At 41.5% G+C, this 16460-nt stretch overlaps 1 protein-coding gene across 3 annotated transcripts; it reads right to left on the reverse strand.

Annotated features, from left to right (window-relative positions):
* Positions 1 to 452: 452 nt before the first annotated feature.
* On the reverse strand, positions 453 to 9439 carry prdm1c (PR domain containing 1c, with ZNF domain). Of its 3 annotated transcripts, XM_044169907.1 has the most exons (8): positions 9196 to 9439; positions 7418 to 7675; positions 5946 to 6065; positions 4657 to 4909; positions 2187 to 3205; positions 1862 to 1990; positions 1300 to 1360; positions 453 to 1160 (listed from the first exon to the last, which is right to left on the reverse strand). In XM_044169907.1, the coding sequence occupies exons 1-8, from the start codon at positions 9220 to 9222 to the stop codon at positions 1051 to 1053; spliced, it is 1977 nt and encodes a 658-aa protein (XP_044025842.1). In that variant the 5' UTR covers positions 9223 to 9439; the 3' UTR covers positions 453 to 1050. The 3 variants fall into 3 exon arrangements, with proteins under 3 accessions (XP_044025842.1, XP_044025841.1, XP_044025843.1); XM_044169906.1 differs by having other exon boundaries at positions 453 to 1360; XM_044169908.1 differs by having other exon boundaries at positions 453 to 1576.
* Positions 9440 to 16460: the final 7021 nt, after the last annotated feature.

Raw genomic sequence — 16460 nt, forward strand, 5'->3', positions numbered from 1 at the left:
TAAACTGTAGAGTCATCTTTTGTGGGTGAACTGTCTGCTGATTAATACTGAAACTTAAATATGGAAGTGCGTGTACAGATTTAGCAGCAGGATCTTATTAATAGTGAAAATAATTTTGTTGTGTGTTATTTATTTTCCAGGGTGAAGGGTTGACACTTACTGGTGGTGAGTAGGCCTATCCCAAGACTCGTGAGTAGTCTCATAACAGGATGTTTACCTACGTCACCAACTCCCCACATCAGCACACTACACACACAAAGGCAAGTATATTGTGATGTTATTATTATGTTACACACAAACAACAGAGGTTCCCTCTGTGTTATCACTTCAACGCTTAGCTCACTTACAAAAAATGCTTCTGAAATGCATTGCCTACCCTAGCTTTAATTAGGACACACACACACACACACACACACACACACACACACAGTCTCACACATTGAAACCACAAATAAAAGACAAACTTTGTTTATGCATAATCACATGTTTAGATGTTACAAATGTAGATACAATGTGTTACATGTTTAGATACAAAACAAATAGCAGAAAATGTCACAAATCTGTGTTTTTATACATTTAGATTAAGATTAGCTAAACAGAATAAATTAACAAAGATGTATAAATCAATCTAATCACTGGTCCCAGACCATGCTGGTAAAGTCTTGATTCTTCACACGCTACAGCCTCTGTAGAGTACAGGCTAGGCAATTCATGATTGACATAAGGCTTTACTTCAAATAGGGCAGTAACAGACAGCTGCTGAGTTGACCTGTAAGGATTATATGGCTGGATTAGCAAGGCTGTTTTAGGGCTCTGATATGCAGCCTGACTCCAGCTTGATGCTGGTTGGATGTAGAGGTAGAGGGCTGCCATAATGCAGCTGAACAGCAGAACGCTTCTTTGCTTTGTAGATGCTCTGCTCAGTCTCCTCTCTGGCGCCACCCTGGTGGCCAGCGGTATGAGTCTCCATCTTTTTTATTAGGTCAATAACTTTACCCTTGTCCATCTCGGCCTCTGCAGCCATGGCCTCGAGCTGCTCTGCCGCCTCACTCACGTCAAACCTCTGAATCTCGGAGTTGACTCGTTGTAGCTCCTCTGGTGAGTGTCTGTGGGAGGCCGAGGGGGAGAGAGGGCAGAAGCCTTGAAGGTGCACCTGGAGGCTGCAGTAGTGGAGATAAGCACAGGGGCAGCGTGGACACCTGTGAGGTTGTTCTCCCGTGTGGAGGCGTTTGTGGAGCTTGAGGTGGATGAATTGTGTAAAGCGGGCTGGGCAGAGCTTGCACTGGTAAGGCCTCTCACCTGAGTGTAGCCGCTGGTGGGTCTTCAAGTTGCTAGTGCTACTGAATCTCTTATGGCACACCTGTGTCAAAACAGAGCCAAGGAGAATATGTTTCTGAATCTTTTGGATTTTTTTTGTCTCAATTAATGACACTAGTCTTGATACTGTAATGTAATGAAAATCAGTGTCACATATCAACTTTGAGGATGTTGTAATGTAAAAACATCTAGTTATGGGTTTTATAGGAGGTTATGTGATGAACTATTTCTTGGCCAGGAGCAGTTCCCAGGCAATCAGCTGAAAAGGCCAAGAAAAAATAATAAATAAATTGCGGTTTTTACAATTTTTGTATGGATTGAACAAACAAGATATAACATGTATAACATTAGTGAGCTTTAGAGGTGCTGGTAGCCGGATTTTGTTACTTTTGGACAGAGCCAGGCTAGTTTTTTCTCCATGTTTCCAGTCTTTATGCTAAGCTAAGATAATTGACTGCTGGCTTCAACTATACATTTACCATACAGATGTGAGAGTGGTATAAATCTTTTCCAAAATGTCAAACTATTTCTGCTGTAGCCATACCTTGCATTCATGAGGCTTCTCTCCTGTATGAACTAGGTAGTGTTTCTGCAGGTGGGCCAGCTGAGTGAAGTTCTTATTGCAGGTCTGACACCTGAAGGGACGCTCTCCGCTGTGCACTCGCAGATGGACCTAAGGACAGCATGTCAGAGATGAGTATTTACATTTATTTATTCTGTCAAACTCAAGAAACCATGGTGGCTGGTAAATTCTGATATTCTCTAGCCACTTTAAGTGTTGTGCATGTCAGTTCACAGCCACTGTATTTAGCTGTTGGTTGGCATTTTTTCTCAACCTGCTTTACTAATATGATGAAAAGGGAACTAACCTTGAGGTTGGACAGCTGCCCAAAAACCTTTCCACAGATGTTGCACTCATACCGGATCTTTCCATTCTGTCTGGTGAGGGGGTAAGACAGGGTCTTGTAGCCAATAATCTGGTCACCTCGTTGGGTCTTCCTGAGGTCCATTGCATCCTCAGTATTGTTCTGAGTGGCAGAGGTGGGTTTGGAAGGGAGGCAGTCTGAAAAGGCAGCCATGCCCACTGGTGGTGAGCATCCTCCAGGTGCAAGAGAGGGCAGTGCTCTGCGACTCTGCAAGGTAACCATAGATGAGGCACTGGATGTGGCAGGTATAGTGAGGTCTGCATGGGCATTGCTGGGAGGACAGTGTTTGAAATCTCTGAGGTCATCTGATGGGATCCTGAGGTAGTTTGTCCTTTTGGATATGAGGTCCTTGTTGTCTTTGTGCTCACTGGTTGGTGAAAGAATGAGGTCTTGTTTGGTGTTGGATAATGCAAGTGTCAAGTCTTTGTGTCCGTTGGCCAGAGGATGGAGTAAGTGCGTATAGCCGTCAAAAGGCAGTAAATGAGATGAGAGTGTTAAGTGAGGTTTCAATCGATCACTGTAGACTGGGTATGAATGAGGTAGAATGCTGTTAAGGCCAAGTGAGTAGTGAGGAAGTAGATAGGGAGCATGCCTCAGAGCAGGATGAACTTGATCGGGCACAGAGGGCTCTTGGTAAGGTTTGGCTATAACAAGTGGACTGTGCTGAAAGGTGAAATGCAAACTGGAGGGGACAGGACTACTTAGAGCTGGTCTTTTGGCAGCTGGAGGGCTACAGGATGGTAGAGTTGCATATCTATGGCCATGGATAGATTCTGAGTGGGGCTGGATTGGGTAGACAACACGGGGGCACAGGGGAAAACCTGCTGAGAGGTTGGTCTGAGACAATGGGCTGTCCAGACGTCTGGGGCAGGTAGTCAGGGATTTGGAAGACTCGTCTCTGAGGATTTCAGAGACGCTGTGTCCTCGTTTCCCTGTTGTCTTCTCCTGAGCTTGACTCTGTTCTGTTGGACAAATAAACCATAGAGATATGACATCAGAAACTGGGTCATTAAAATCATTTTTAGATGTACAGTAGGTGTAACAGTATCATCATTCAATTGAGTGACACATGCACCCATGACATTAATGTGATCATGCACGAGTTGCTTGTTGAAATCACTGTGGATTTTTACTGTCAGTCCAAACTGTAGCTAAATATTTTAAAGATTAGAACGTGTGTTTTTATCAGGTGTGCGTGCCTGTCTCTGCACCGTCTTCCAGACTTGCCCTTGCTCTCTATGAAAGTGGACACCACATGTGAAACAATAGGTGCCTGATCAGGATACAGATAGCATGGCGTTAGTGGGTACAGTATGTTATTTGCATTAGAGTGCTTGCCAGTTGTAGGTATTTTCCACCACAAGCAGGACAGGATACACAGGATAAAAAACTACTTTTTATCTGAAAATGACTGATGAACCACAGATTTCACCCAGACATAAATAATTCTTAAAAATGCTTGATGGAGTGGAAAATATACCAGTCATAACACACCAACTGAATTCTACACACAGGTCAAGTTTATGAAATCTGGATCCAAATCTGGATCCTTCCACTTTATGCCCAGGAAGTCATGAGGAGAGATTCTGAGTAACTGACTCTCCAGAATATACAAAGGACACAGGCTGACAAACAGAGGATGACAAAATACAGAAGTATGCATGTACATTTCACCTACTCTTGGACACAATTAACATCAACCCGCACAAACACAGAGCAAACCCCCCCCGCCGACCCGAGAGGCCAGCTCTTAACAAACAAACAGCCGACACTCAGTGAGATATCAATCTGTCTGGGGGTGCCTTGTCAGGAAGTTCAAGTAGTCAATGGAGCGCTTCCTACCTCTCTTCCTCCTTAAGAGGCAAATAAATAAGGGGAGTCATGCCAGAATGCTGTCAGCACCTCAGGCAGCCTCTTGTGTGTGAACATGTGTGTGAGTGTGCGTGTAAATGAATATTGTGTGTGCGTTCGGTCTCACAGCTAGCTGTGTACTCTTTGTGTTTGTGAATGAAAGCTAAATGCTTTGTGTGTCAAAGAGCTGCCAGCTGTGTTTCTATGCAGAGTTTTAAAAAAGGGAAACTGAAACATTGCCTAAAGTCCTGAAATTGGTCTCATCTTACTCAGGTACTATGGTACTATGCTAGAGACAGACCCTCTCTGCTTTCAGGACTCTACTTACCTCCTTTGTGTCCTGTGTTAACAAAAGGGCTGTGGGTGTGACTGAGTAACTTCTTAAACACCCACACAAAAGAGTGTGTCAGTCGGCCGGCACTTTGATTGGGAACCTTACTCCACAATGACAGTACACAACAGATATGTCTAAAAGCGTGAGCACAAGAATGGTTTCTGTTAACTTAGAAACACTCAGTCCTTGCACTTTCCTAAATGGATACTACTACTACTGCACACTTACCAGTATTGTCAATAGCCAGTTGGCCCAGTGGAGGGTAGTTACAGCGCTGGGCGAATTCAGGGCAGTACCACACCAGAAGCTCCTGGCCCACTTGAAGTGGTTTGATGGTGTAGAAGTAGATGTCCAAACCGCTCTGGCACGCAACCAGGTTCTGCTCCTCCACAGTACAGGCTGGATTGACGTAACGCATCCAGTTGCTCCGCTCCTCATTCAAACCATCCAGGATGTGGTGTAAATGCCCATCCGAGAAGACCTACAGTGTGAGAGAACCAGAGAGATAACAAGACGAGAGATTATTCAGTTGATGATGACAAATTGACATCGAGACATGCTCTGAATCTGAAACCATGATGTCACAGGTTTCCTGATGCCTTTATGGTAAATACTGTATGTTCTTTCGCTGAGATCAGTGCTGTATGTGTTTGTGGCACACAAGTCATCTAGAATTACAAAACTCTGAACAAGAATTTCACTGTATGACTGGATTGTAGTATTGGGTATACTATCTCGCCCACTAATACTCTTACCTATTGCCTTTGTGGTGGAATCATCACTGCATCTGCTGACCTTTTAAAAAGCTATTTAAATTCAGCTCATTTAAACAGTTATCCCTCCCTCTTTTTAGGTCTATGAAACTGTTCTTTATGCTATCTGCTCTTTGAAGCTGTGCTGTCGCTTGAGTCATGGCTGTAATGCTAACAGATTGTCTGTGTTATGGCTGTTGCAAGTTTTGGTTGGGGTTGCATGATTTCAAGGTTGCTGACTCTAAACTGTAGAATTACAAAGGCGCTTGTGTGTAATGGAAGATGTCCTTATGCTGCTGATTTGTAACATAACAGTTCTCAGGCTCAAAGCCACTTCCTTGCTTAGTCAGTGTGAGAGTTTGTGAGTCTGGAGAAGTGTGGACATGTGTATGGTGTATTTACTGGCAGTGATACCACTGCCGAGACAAGCGGAGAGAGAGGAGAAGCGCTGCGTCACTGAAACCAAACAGCTGTGTGTGTGACCACAGACAGCCATGCAGAGAACTGACAAACACACATATACGGTGCAAGCTCATTTAAACCCATCTGATCTGGCGGCTTTTAAAGATACCATATAGCATTGGCAAACAGAGTCGGAACTTTCGCAGGATGTCAGGTACTGACCACAACTGCTAACTCGTGCCACGCCACAGCCACAGCAGCATCTCCAGATGGAGATACAGGATGTGAACAGTTTTGAAACACACACACATGAATTGTACATGCAAGTACACAAATCCAGAGACTCATATGCAGGTCACTTACCCTCCAGAAGTACTTTCTGTCAGCATCTTTCAGCAGAGTTTCGTTGGTGTAGCTTTCCCCCACCAGAGGGCCAAAACGTGTCCCTTTAGGAATCAGCTCCTTACTGGTCACCCCAAGCACCTGTTCGACAAGGAGGAGATGAAATCATCAAACAACAGTGTAGCTCATGAATTAGATGCCCGAGCAAGCAGCCAGACGCACTCAGAGTTCAAAAACATAATTAGAGGTATGAGATTCTTGGGAATACAGTCCTTATCTGACTCTATCTATCTCCAGAAAAATTACTATCTCCAGAAAAATGAAATAAGAAACCAAGCAATTAGTTGTTATTATTAGATATTAGCTGCCATGACAAATCTTGAGAATTTTGCCAGGCTGTGACAGAATGTGTTTGTTCCTTCACGTGCTGAATATTTTACAAGCCGATCGCCCAAGTTATCTTTAGTTTCTCTACCATATTAAAATTTCATCACTACTCTTGTTCTGCTACCTTAAGGTGTGAAACTCACCCCTCTGTCTCAAGCCTCCAGGGTGTGGAAGAGAGTATAAGGTGTCATGGGCACACCCCGGCCAGTCAACTGCACCTTGAACTCTGTGTTCAAATCCCCTAAAGCAATGGTAATGTATTCTCTCTTTCATCTTGGAGCAATACTGGCATGGTGTATGTAGCTGGATCAACCACACCATGCTTAACCATAGAGTTTATCTCTAGTTTGTGCAGCTAGTTTTACCCTTGTATTCATTGGCTTTGTGTGACAGCTCCATTTGAGGTGCCTATGTGTCATCAATTACTGTAACGTATCCTGCTCTTTGGTGTCAACCAGACTCCAGACAGACGTTATTAGAAGGTCAAAGTGGTAGTACAGGTCTTTTGCTGCAGATGCCTAGGCTACTTCCTCTGATCTTGCCCAACTACCATCTTTCATCTACAGAGCCTAATCTTGCATAAGAAAACTTAATGTTTCCTTTTTATGAATAGTCCACTGGGTTAATCTTTTATAATCCAGAAGATTGTTTATGGTGTTATCCATAAGGTGTGTCCCAGTGCTGGTGCTGTGCTTTACAGTGTAATTGTGTCCTGGGACAAAAGGTTGGGAATCTGAGGTAGCTACTAATCATGGAGACCTCAGGCTGTGTGCTGAGGGGCTCTGTCTTTGCCTCAACACATACATAGCAGAGAGGAAAGGCTGAAATTAGACAACAACATGTCAAGTATTTCCCGCCTGAGGATAGATGAGTGGATGGAAGGATGTTGGAGTGACGCAGAGAGTCTGTGGTTACACAAAACATAAACAACTACAGCACTAGCTTACATACCATTTAGATATATTAGGGTTTTGATTTGATTGTTTGTATGCATTATTTTCCTGCTTTGGTTTTTAAAAAAAAGGATGGTAACAACTTCTTAAAGCTCAACTTTCCTAGACAAGTTGAATAACACACAAACAAGGGTGGCCTGCTTTGTTGCGTACCTCTGCAGAGTTGTGGCAGCGTTTCAGGGCCAGGTTTCTGGGTAAGGATCTCTCAGCTCGTGTCCTGCTGTTGTTTTCGGACTCTTCTTCCAGAGGTTGGTCCTTCACGATGTAAGTGCCCTTCTCCTCAAAGTCTGCCTCACTCCATGATGTCATGTCTACATCCTGTGTCTCTGGTATCGCTGCTGTGATGATCCCTGAGCTTTGCGGTGACCTTTCTAAGGTTAACATGGCTGTGGTGCACTGAGAGGAGGAGGCCTAGAGAAAAGATAGAGACATAAAGTAGGGAAACATGTTGTCAAATGTCCATCGCTTCAAAAAATAATAGATGATTCTGGGTATGGGAGTGACATCTAATTGTTGACCAAAGACACCCTTTTCCTTTTACCTTTTCCTTTTATGTCACAATTTAAGGGAAAAAGCACAAACAATACAAACAACAGCTGAAGTACCAAAGGAAGTCAGGTTTTGAATGGAGCTAAAATTAGACTCCAGAGTGCGAGATGTTACACAGAGGAGAGGCAGCGGCAAGTTGGGGATGTTAAGGAGGAGGAAAAGTGGCGGAGAATCTAACTTTCCCATCAACTGCTACTACCAGACAAACAAACTTCAAAGTGGAACCTTTGTGCTTGCTGCCCCATTGCCCCCACTGTCCTATACATCCTGTGACACACCAAATCACAACCTCTGGGCTATAAGGGAGGTTCCTGTGCACGTCAGCCCCGGAGCAGGACCACTTTCACGAGGAAATTAGCACTTCCAGTGTATCGACCAGACTTCCTCTGAACAGACTGAGACTTGGTTCTCAGCCAGGTCTAAACTCTCTTTCTTTTCCTTTCTGTTTGTTCCTCACTGTCTATCCCTCCCTTCTCATGAAGATTGTTGTCAGGTACCTCAGCTCACCTGACAGAGACTGAGTGCCCTGACTGATGGGATGAAAGGGTGAAATAATGAAGAGTGAAAGAGAAGAAGATAGAAGACTTGTGATTAAAATACAATGCTCTCTGGGCTCTCTTGGAACTTCCTTTTTCAGGCTCATCAGTTTGTCTCTGAGATAGTGATAGATAAGGTCTGTGGTTGGTAATATTTGGTAAGCACCCATGTGACTTATGTTCCCTGCTGAGATGAAACCAAACTCAACTCAAAACTTAACTGAAAACTGGGGGGAAAGCTTGTATGGCATAAAATTCCGAAATTCTGCACAATTATGTATAAACAAATTTTTAGTTAGCATAAACGGAAAGTTGTGTTTATTAATCGAGAATCCCTCAAAACTCACATAGTAATCTGACATAAATATGCTATAGTGGCACATATGCTGCAATAACAAAACATGTCTACTTATTCTCAGGGAGAAAAAAAGAATGCAAATAAAAGTGCAGAGAGATGAGATTTATGGACGACATTTCACCCTATTTTTCTCTGAAGTGTGTAACCACAGCTGACTCGGAATGAATGTCACAAGTGTGACAGCTCAATCCGAAACCAGCTAACCCAGTGACACAGCATAAAATATATTCTGAAAATCGAGACATGAGTCAAAAGGCCCACAGCTGTGGTTCGCAGAACAACATGTAACAGGTTGACTCTAGAAAGCACTCTTTACCTTACTTTGACTTTACGTTTCGTGGGACAATTTCGTAATGCAAAAAAGAAACAAGTTAATAAGTAAAAAATTTACTCCAATTCACGCTGGTAATTAATTTTGAATAATTAGCACAAGCTCTTTCATAGATAAGTATCAATAAGATGATTTGAGAAGGATGTTGCACACTTACTGTGAAGCCTTGAGAGGAGCCACACATAGGGCAGGCTGTCAGTGCCCTCCTTGAAAGCTTGAGTGTCTATTGAGCAACCAGTGGCTGTTCTCTGTCTCTTGTCCTCTCTCTCAGTCTCTCACCCAACCTCCTAGTATCCTGTGTACCTGTGTGTGACTGACTCTGCGACTGAACACTCGAGTGTGTGACGCTTTCTCTTGCTTCTTACATGGGAGGAGGGAAGGTGTGTGGCTGAGACAAAGAGAGAGAGAGAGAGAGAAATACACTCCTTTTTCTTCTCTTGCTCCCTCCCCCTCCTCCCCTTTAGCCCATAACTCCTCCTTGGAGAGTGTTTGTGTGTGTGTGTGTGTGTGTGTGTGTGTGTGTGTGTGTGTGTGTGTGTGTGTGTGTGTGTGTGTGTGTGTGTCACGCTCTTGCCCTGGGGCGTGAGGCTTTCTCCAGGGAGGTGCAGTGGCTGTCACACAGCTATGTCCGGATCAGACAAATGCATCTTCATTTTCTGACAGTCATCCACTCCATCTTTAGGCATACCTCACCTGTGTTGTGTTCAGAAGTTGAGGACACAAACCAGAGGAGATGAGATCATTTTGGTGCTTGTGTAGTGTGAAGCAAGATTTGGAAAGTTTTTTTTTAAAGATGTCAATTCAGTTAATTTCAAATAAATTCAATTTAAGCTCGTAATATGTCATAGGAGGTCTTCTTTGTGTACAGAATTAAATGTAGCATGCCATATTGTCACACCATAAACCACACAGACATGAAGACAGTTCCTGAAATAACAATTCTCAATCTTCCATAATAGTGCTTGAAAATATCAAATCTGGCAAATTTGAAATTATCCCCCATCATTTCTTGCATGTTCTGCAGCTTAATTAGATGCTCAGTTTAAAAGGACTTTAATGCAATTTGTAAAATGACACTTCTTGAATATGAAGAAATTCAATATCTAACTCTTCATCACAGCAACAGCTGCACACAGAAATATTTCCAATCTATATTTGAGTGTTGTCTGTTTGACTCACTGATACAGATACTCGCTAATGTAGAGCTTGATATATATCTTGATATTTTCTTTTTGTTTTCAACTAATGATTATTTTTGTTATCGATTAATCTGTAGATTATTTTCTCAATTAATTATTTGGTCGATAAAACATCACAAAATCCTAGAGAATCAAATGATGCTCATAGATGTCATCAAATGTCTTCAACAGCCTGATACCCAAAATATTCAATTTACTATCATGTAAGACCAAGAAAAGCAGCAAATTCTCACATATGACAGCCTGAGATCAAATGTTTGGATTTTTTTGCTTGAAAATGACAAACGATTATCAAAATAGTTGCTGATTAATTTTCTTTCTATTGACTAATTGTTGCAGCTCTGGTTGAAATTGACAAAAAATTAACATACTTTTGCTCAAACACACAAGTAATATATCAGGACACTGTGAGGGTTAGGGTTACACTTTTTACTACTGCCTAGAAAACATGTAGACTATTGAACATGGATAAAATAAGAACTTTTGTCTGCTGATAATTTCTTCTGATTCTCTGCTCTTTTCCTGTTATTGTCTTCCTTCCAGAAGTGTTTAGGTCAACTAATTTTTATGTTGGAAAAAGTCCTTATTGTGTTGTGCTTATCAAAGTATATCCTGAAAATATGTTTCCCATCTTTAAAAACTATTCTACATCAAAATGCTCAGTTACTGAGAAGTGCAGGAGGCTGCAACATGAAACTGCACCATCACTTAAAATACAAATAAATGAATGGAACACTGTGAAGAGTGTGTTTTCTGGTGCATACAGGAATGTTTTTATCCTGTGTTTTCCCTTTCAGGAGACTTGTGTCCAGCTGTCCTTCTGTACTGCTCAGTGGGGGAGAGATCCAGAATGTGTTGATACTTGTGTCATGCTGTAAGTTTATCTGTAGCCCAGCTTTCACCCCCGGTCTTCTCTCCCCTTGTTCTTTACTCCAAAGGCAACATTTGACTTGGCATGCTGCCAGCCATCTTAAGAATTGTCTGAATTTTCAAACTTGTAATCCACGCGTTTGACACGCGACATACTGTGAACAATAGCCTTGCATACATTTCTGCAAGCTTATTTCCATTCATAGATGCATTTGCAGTGCACTCTGTTCTGATTCACTTTCTCCACTTCAGGGAAGTTCATACTGCATTGCCATGTGTCAAGTGGATTCTGTTCCTTATAGACTCTCCTTCATTTCTGTGGTGTTTTGTCCTTCTTTTCATGCTTCCTGTCCCACTCATCACACCTGACCAAGCTACTAATTACGGCTGCTGACATGAGCCACCATGTAATTTAAAATGCACTTCTCTCGCTGTTTCGCTCTTACTCTATGCCTTCAGCCATCTCATTCATCACCTTCTATTCAGCTCTCCTCTCCTCCACCTCCTCCTCTTCCTCTGTAATGTCTCTCTATCTGAACCATCTCTTTACTACATTTATTACTCATATGTTCTGTGTGAGTAATTCACATAACATGGACTTCTCGTCCATGAGTCACGTAAAGGCCCGAGATTGCACTCAGAACTTTGGTTGTGTCTGGGTGGATATTTTGGAGCGTGCTGGATGGGCATATATGGGGTTAGTTGGTAGTTGACTACCTGATACTACAGTTTCTTTCTGTGCTGTTATTTTACGACGGTCTATCTCCTTTTCTCATCTCTGTATGTTTTTGAAGCAGATTCATAAAATGCCGGGAAAAGCAATTTACACATTTTTTGTTGAAATTGAAACTTTGAACTCACATCGACATGTCTTTGCGTCACTTTGCATCACCCCGGGCAAATTTGTGTCTATATTACATCTTTACATTGACTTTGTAAGTAAACTATCTAACTTTGATAACATTAGCTACCATTAACCACCATAAGCTACTGGTCATACTATATCATGTAAACTGTAGTAGCAAAAGCCAGAGTGTGTTGAATTGAGCAGGAGTGCATTTCAACTTTTCATTTGTAAGAGAATGTATGTGCTATTTCATATTTTATAAGATACATGGTCTCAAAAAAATAAAACATCGTCTCACTTAGTCCAAGTGGTACCCAGCCATACAAATAGTTTTGGTTTGACTTGTCCAGGTTTTGAGTTACTAGTTCTGAGATTACTGCCTTCACCCTAGTAGTATGAAGTTGATTTGACTTTCTTAAACTATATCTATTTTCTGTAACAGAGATGATGTCCCTGTAACTCTAAATGATTCACAGACCTCAACCTCAACAGGTTTCAGTGGAACTACTTTCCACCCAAGAAATAGTCCCTCAGAAAACTGTAATCCACAGTGTGTTCTGTGGATAATCCAGGGGGACAATATTTTCTATACAAAAAGATGTGGTTGCTGTTGAATTTTTGAAATGTATAATTTTTCAATGAAGTAAACACCATGAATAAAATTCCACACACCTCCATTGCACTGGGGTGAAGGCCGAAATTAATAATAATAATCCAAAGTGATCTGCATGGCTAGACATCAATACTGGCAAATGAGAATGTGTTTTTTGTATGTTGGGTGAACGATTGCTTTAATGACAACCTATAAGGAAAGGAAAATTTGTTTTTTACAGTAGGCAGAAGATACAGATAGTCAACAGTAAATGTCAATAAACTAGAATACAGAGAGCTGCTTGTACACAGGCTAAGGGTGCCTTTGGGCCCTCTGTAAATCGCATCTTAAGGCCTATATTTTCCATGCTTGAGTACATCCCTAGGGTAATTTCTCGCAGCGGGACTAAAAGCGACGACTCCTTCCCTGTCACCTCCCCCGAGGATGAGGACAATGATCTTTGGCAGAGATGGCTGAGACTGAGTGCATTTTATAACCCATTACAGCTGAAATGTTTGACGCAGCCTCCACCTCTGCCTTTTCTAAAGTTTTATGGCTAACTCGAGGAGAAATATTTCGCATTCTATCACAACTATCTTGTTGTCGCAGCCCCCCACTCTCACCCATGTCACCCTCACTTTTTCCCTGCTGTGCTGTGTTGTTATCAGCCTGTCAGCCTCGTATGCCTCCCCGTCCATTTCATGTTACTTTAAGTGATTTCCTTTACCATGCATTACTCTGCACTCTATTCAGCTTGTGGTTGAGAAATCACTTATACACACATGCATTTCCTCCGGTCTTTGGCAGTTTGACTGAGGTCAGATATGCATTATTGACATGACAGGCGCAATATGTACTTACTGAATGCGTTTTGAACAGAAAAACAGACATCCTGTTTTCCATTTCAGGTGTGAATGTGAATAAATGTCAGCACTACACCACATACACCACCCACCTAGTCCACCAACCATCTCCTCTCAACTGGTGGATGATCTCCTGTTGAAAAGCCAAGGGTTATTATCATGGTTTTTGGGCTAAGAGGAATGCTACTGCACTTCGTAGCAGATGTCTTCTCAAATCCTGGCAAAACCACCCACAGAGATGAAGAGAAAACACTATCACTGTACTCAGCTGACCCACAGTGTAGACATCTGTAATCTTTGAATGATAGATAATGTCCAACACTGACGACAAAGCAAGGACACATGCGTGTCTGTATACACACGTGGACTTACAAAGACAACCCAAAGTTGGTGGTTTTCACCTGCACAGACAGTATTTCCAGGCCAAGAAAGGACTGGATTTCCAAGAAAAGATTTGCATTTAAATGTCCATCCAGTATAATGCTAATCTAATGCCAGCAAATGCAATCAAGTCAGTCACCTTGGATATAATTTTTTATATATAATATACCTATTTTTTTTTTTTTGTTTGGCTTCAATTTGAGACCTACGTCTTCAGGTTTTAAATTAAATAAATCAAAATTGATTTGATTTATAATTATTATTGGTAGAGCGTACTGTAAGCTTCACACTAGTGTGAGGTGACTTGTGTGAAGATGAGTTGTGTGCACAGAATCTGAAAGCAGCAGGGAAGCAATTTACTTAATATACAACTCATGGGCTGACCTGGTATCAGGTTGAGGAGTCTGTAGTGTAATTGAAACACGTTCCAGTCAGAACATTTGTTATGTCATTTTTGTCTCTCCCATGTTCACAAACTTTGATCTGGATCAACTGGGTGAGCAGCTTCTGACTAACCCTGCTCTGGTAATCAGTTATAATGACAGTAAGTGTGGACAAAAAAACATTATTACAACATTATTGAAATTATAATTTCCATGTCACAATAACCACATGCATAGTTAGCTGAGTTTTTTTTTTTTTTTGCAGCTGTTCATTCTCGTTATTGTTGCAGTTCTGCTTGATATGAATGTGACAACCATGCAATTTACCTTTCAGACATGTTGAAAATGTTTGTGTCCTGTGTATGTTTTTATTCTATGTGTGTGCAGTGCGAGCCACGTCAGAGACAAATTCACATTGCTTTGTGATGGACAGTAAAGTTTTTCTGGTTCTGATCCTGAGATAATGATAAGGGTGAAAGTTTATTTGTGACTGTGGAAACAGTAGTTTCACAAAAAACTTACTAGCTTTTGTTTAGCACTTTCAGACGCATCTCATGGTCTTCCTCAGTGGATGGGGTTTTCTCAGTTGTCATGGACATACAAAATTTGTTGTCACATGACCTAAATATGGAACTTCAGTCACAACAAAGATATTATTGTCCTCTTTGATCTTTCTCCTGCCGTCTAAAAAAACATCTTTTTTTTTTTATTTCTCCCTAATTTTGAGAAAAATGACATGTATCTTTACACAGCTACATATACTACATTGAGAACTCAAACTACTGTGGTTGACCCTTGATTTCATCACACTGTAAAAAAAACCAAAACCCCCAAAACAAAACCCCATCCTTTTTGGGTATTTGGTCTCGAGAGAAGTGTTTCCTTTTCCACCACACTTGCTTTTCGTTCTATCAGCCCTGTTTGGCAGCCATTCTCAACGGATTACTAATAGTGATGTAACATTTCTGGTATTCCTTTTAACTGACCTTTATAGTAACAAATACTGCAGACTCCGCACTTTAAAACTGTATACCCAAACAAGTCATATAATTATTGCTCTTAAAACACATGCAGTATTTGCCTTTATGCTTTTTACCAGCTCAACTTTTCTCAAATAAATGTGAGCTGCAGCTCCTGAAAGCTTAGTTAAAAAAATAAGGTTTTCCTACTGAACACCAGATTGACTGCCTTCTTAAGGTGTGTAGCTGCATAGCTGAGGAAGTGTCAGACCCCCAGGAGCCACACCTGACTGTATTAAAAGGCTCCTCACATTGTTTTGTCTTCCTCTTGATTACTGAGGCAGACTGTAATAATGACCAACAGTGAGACGCATCATCCGGGAAGGATGCACACAAACTCGTACACACTCACTCACACAAACACACACACTTTGTCTTACATGTCCTGCAGAACTTAAGAGCTTTTATTCAACTGAAGAAAACAAGTACTGCTTCTACTAAACTGGTACTATTAAGTGTGACGACATTACAAGAAATGGTGACATACACTGTAGATTGAATAAGTTTCTTCCTTTGAGAATTTTTGTGTGTATATCTGGTTGTCTGTGTCTCTGTCCATTTGTATCTGTCTCTCAGGAGCAGCTAGCTGATTCAGCTCAGTCAGCTTGCTGTTCTCAGATTCCTGCCATATTTCTGGATGGCCACTGAACAAACAGAGGTGAACCTGATCCATGCTGTCACACTCTGGCACGGGCTAGAGTTTCCCCTAACTCCCCCTCTCTCGCTTGCGTGCGTACACACACACCCACACACACACACACAACACACAACTTCCTCCCTGACATCCCATATAAAGACATACAAAAAGGCAGACCGTGACCCCCGTATGAGCTGATGCAATATGCACATTCCTTACTGTTTGCTTCCTTGTCTTGTGAGTGTCACCAATCCCTTCTGGTCCTTTAAATACACCTCATCAAACAAATAATCAAATGAAACCCGTTCAGGTAAAGGTAAAAGAAGAAGAGTTTTCATTGAGTGTGAAGTTCACTCTATGAGTACTTAAAATGATTAAAGGAATAGTTCAACATTTTGGGAAATAGCCTACATTTAATTGGTGTCTTGCTGAGTTAGATGAGAAGATTGATACCACTCTCATATGTGAGAAGCTACAGCTGTTAGTTTAGCTTAGCGTAAAGACTGCAAACAGGAAAAAAGCAGCTAGCCTGGCTCTGTCAAAAGGTAAAAAAAAAATCCATCTATCAACACCTAATGCTCACAAATTAACATGTTATATCTTGTGTAGCTTCATTTAAAGCAATAGTTTT

This window comes from Siniperca chuatsi, linkage group LG16 (assembly GCF_020085105.1).
Source record: "Siniperca chuatsi isolate FFG_IHB_CAS linkage group LG16, ASM2008510v1, whole genome shotgun sequence".
NCBI lineage: Eukaryota > Metazoa > Chordata > Actinopteri > Centrarchiformes > Sinipercidae > Siniperca > Siniperca chuatsi.

Excerpts from the sequence above, each read along its gene's own strand:
- prdm1c (XM_044169906.1), bottom strand. The coding sequence starts at position 9,222 with ATGTGTGGCTCCTCTCAAGGCTTCACA. Across the intron at positions 6,066-7,417 it reads GCTGCCACAACTCTGCAGAG|GTGCTTGGGGTGACCAGTAA; the intron begins GTACGCAACAAA and ends CTTGTCGAACAG. Across the intron at positions 4,910-5,945 it reads ACAGAAAGTACTTCTGGAGG|GTCTTCTCGGATGGGCATTT; the intron begins GTAAGTGACCTG and ends CTCACACTGTAG.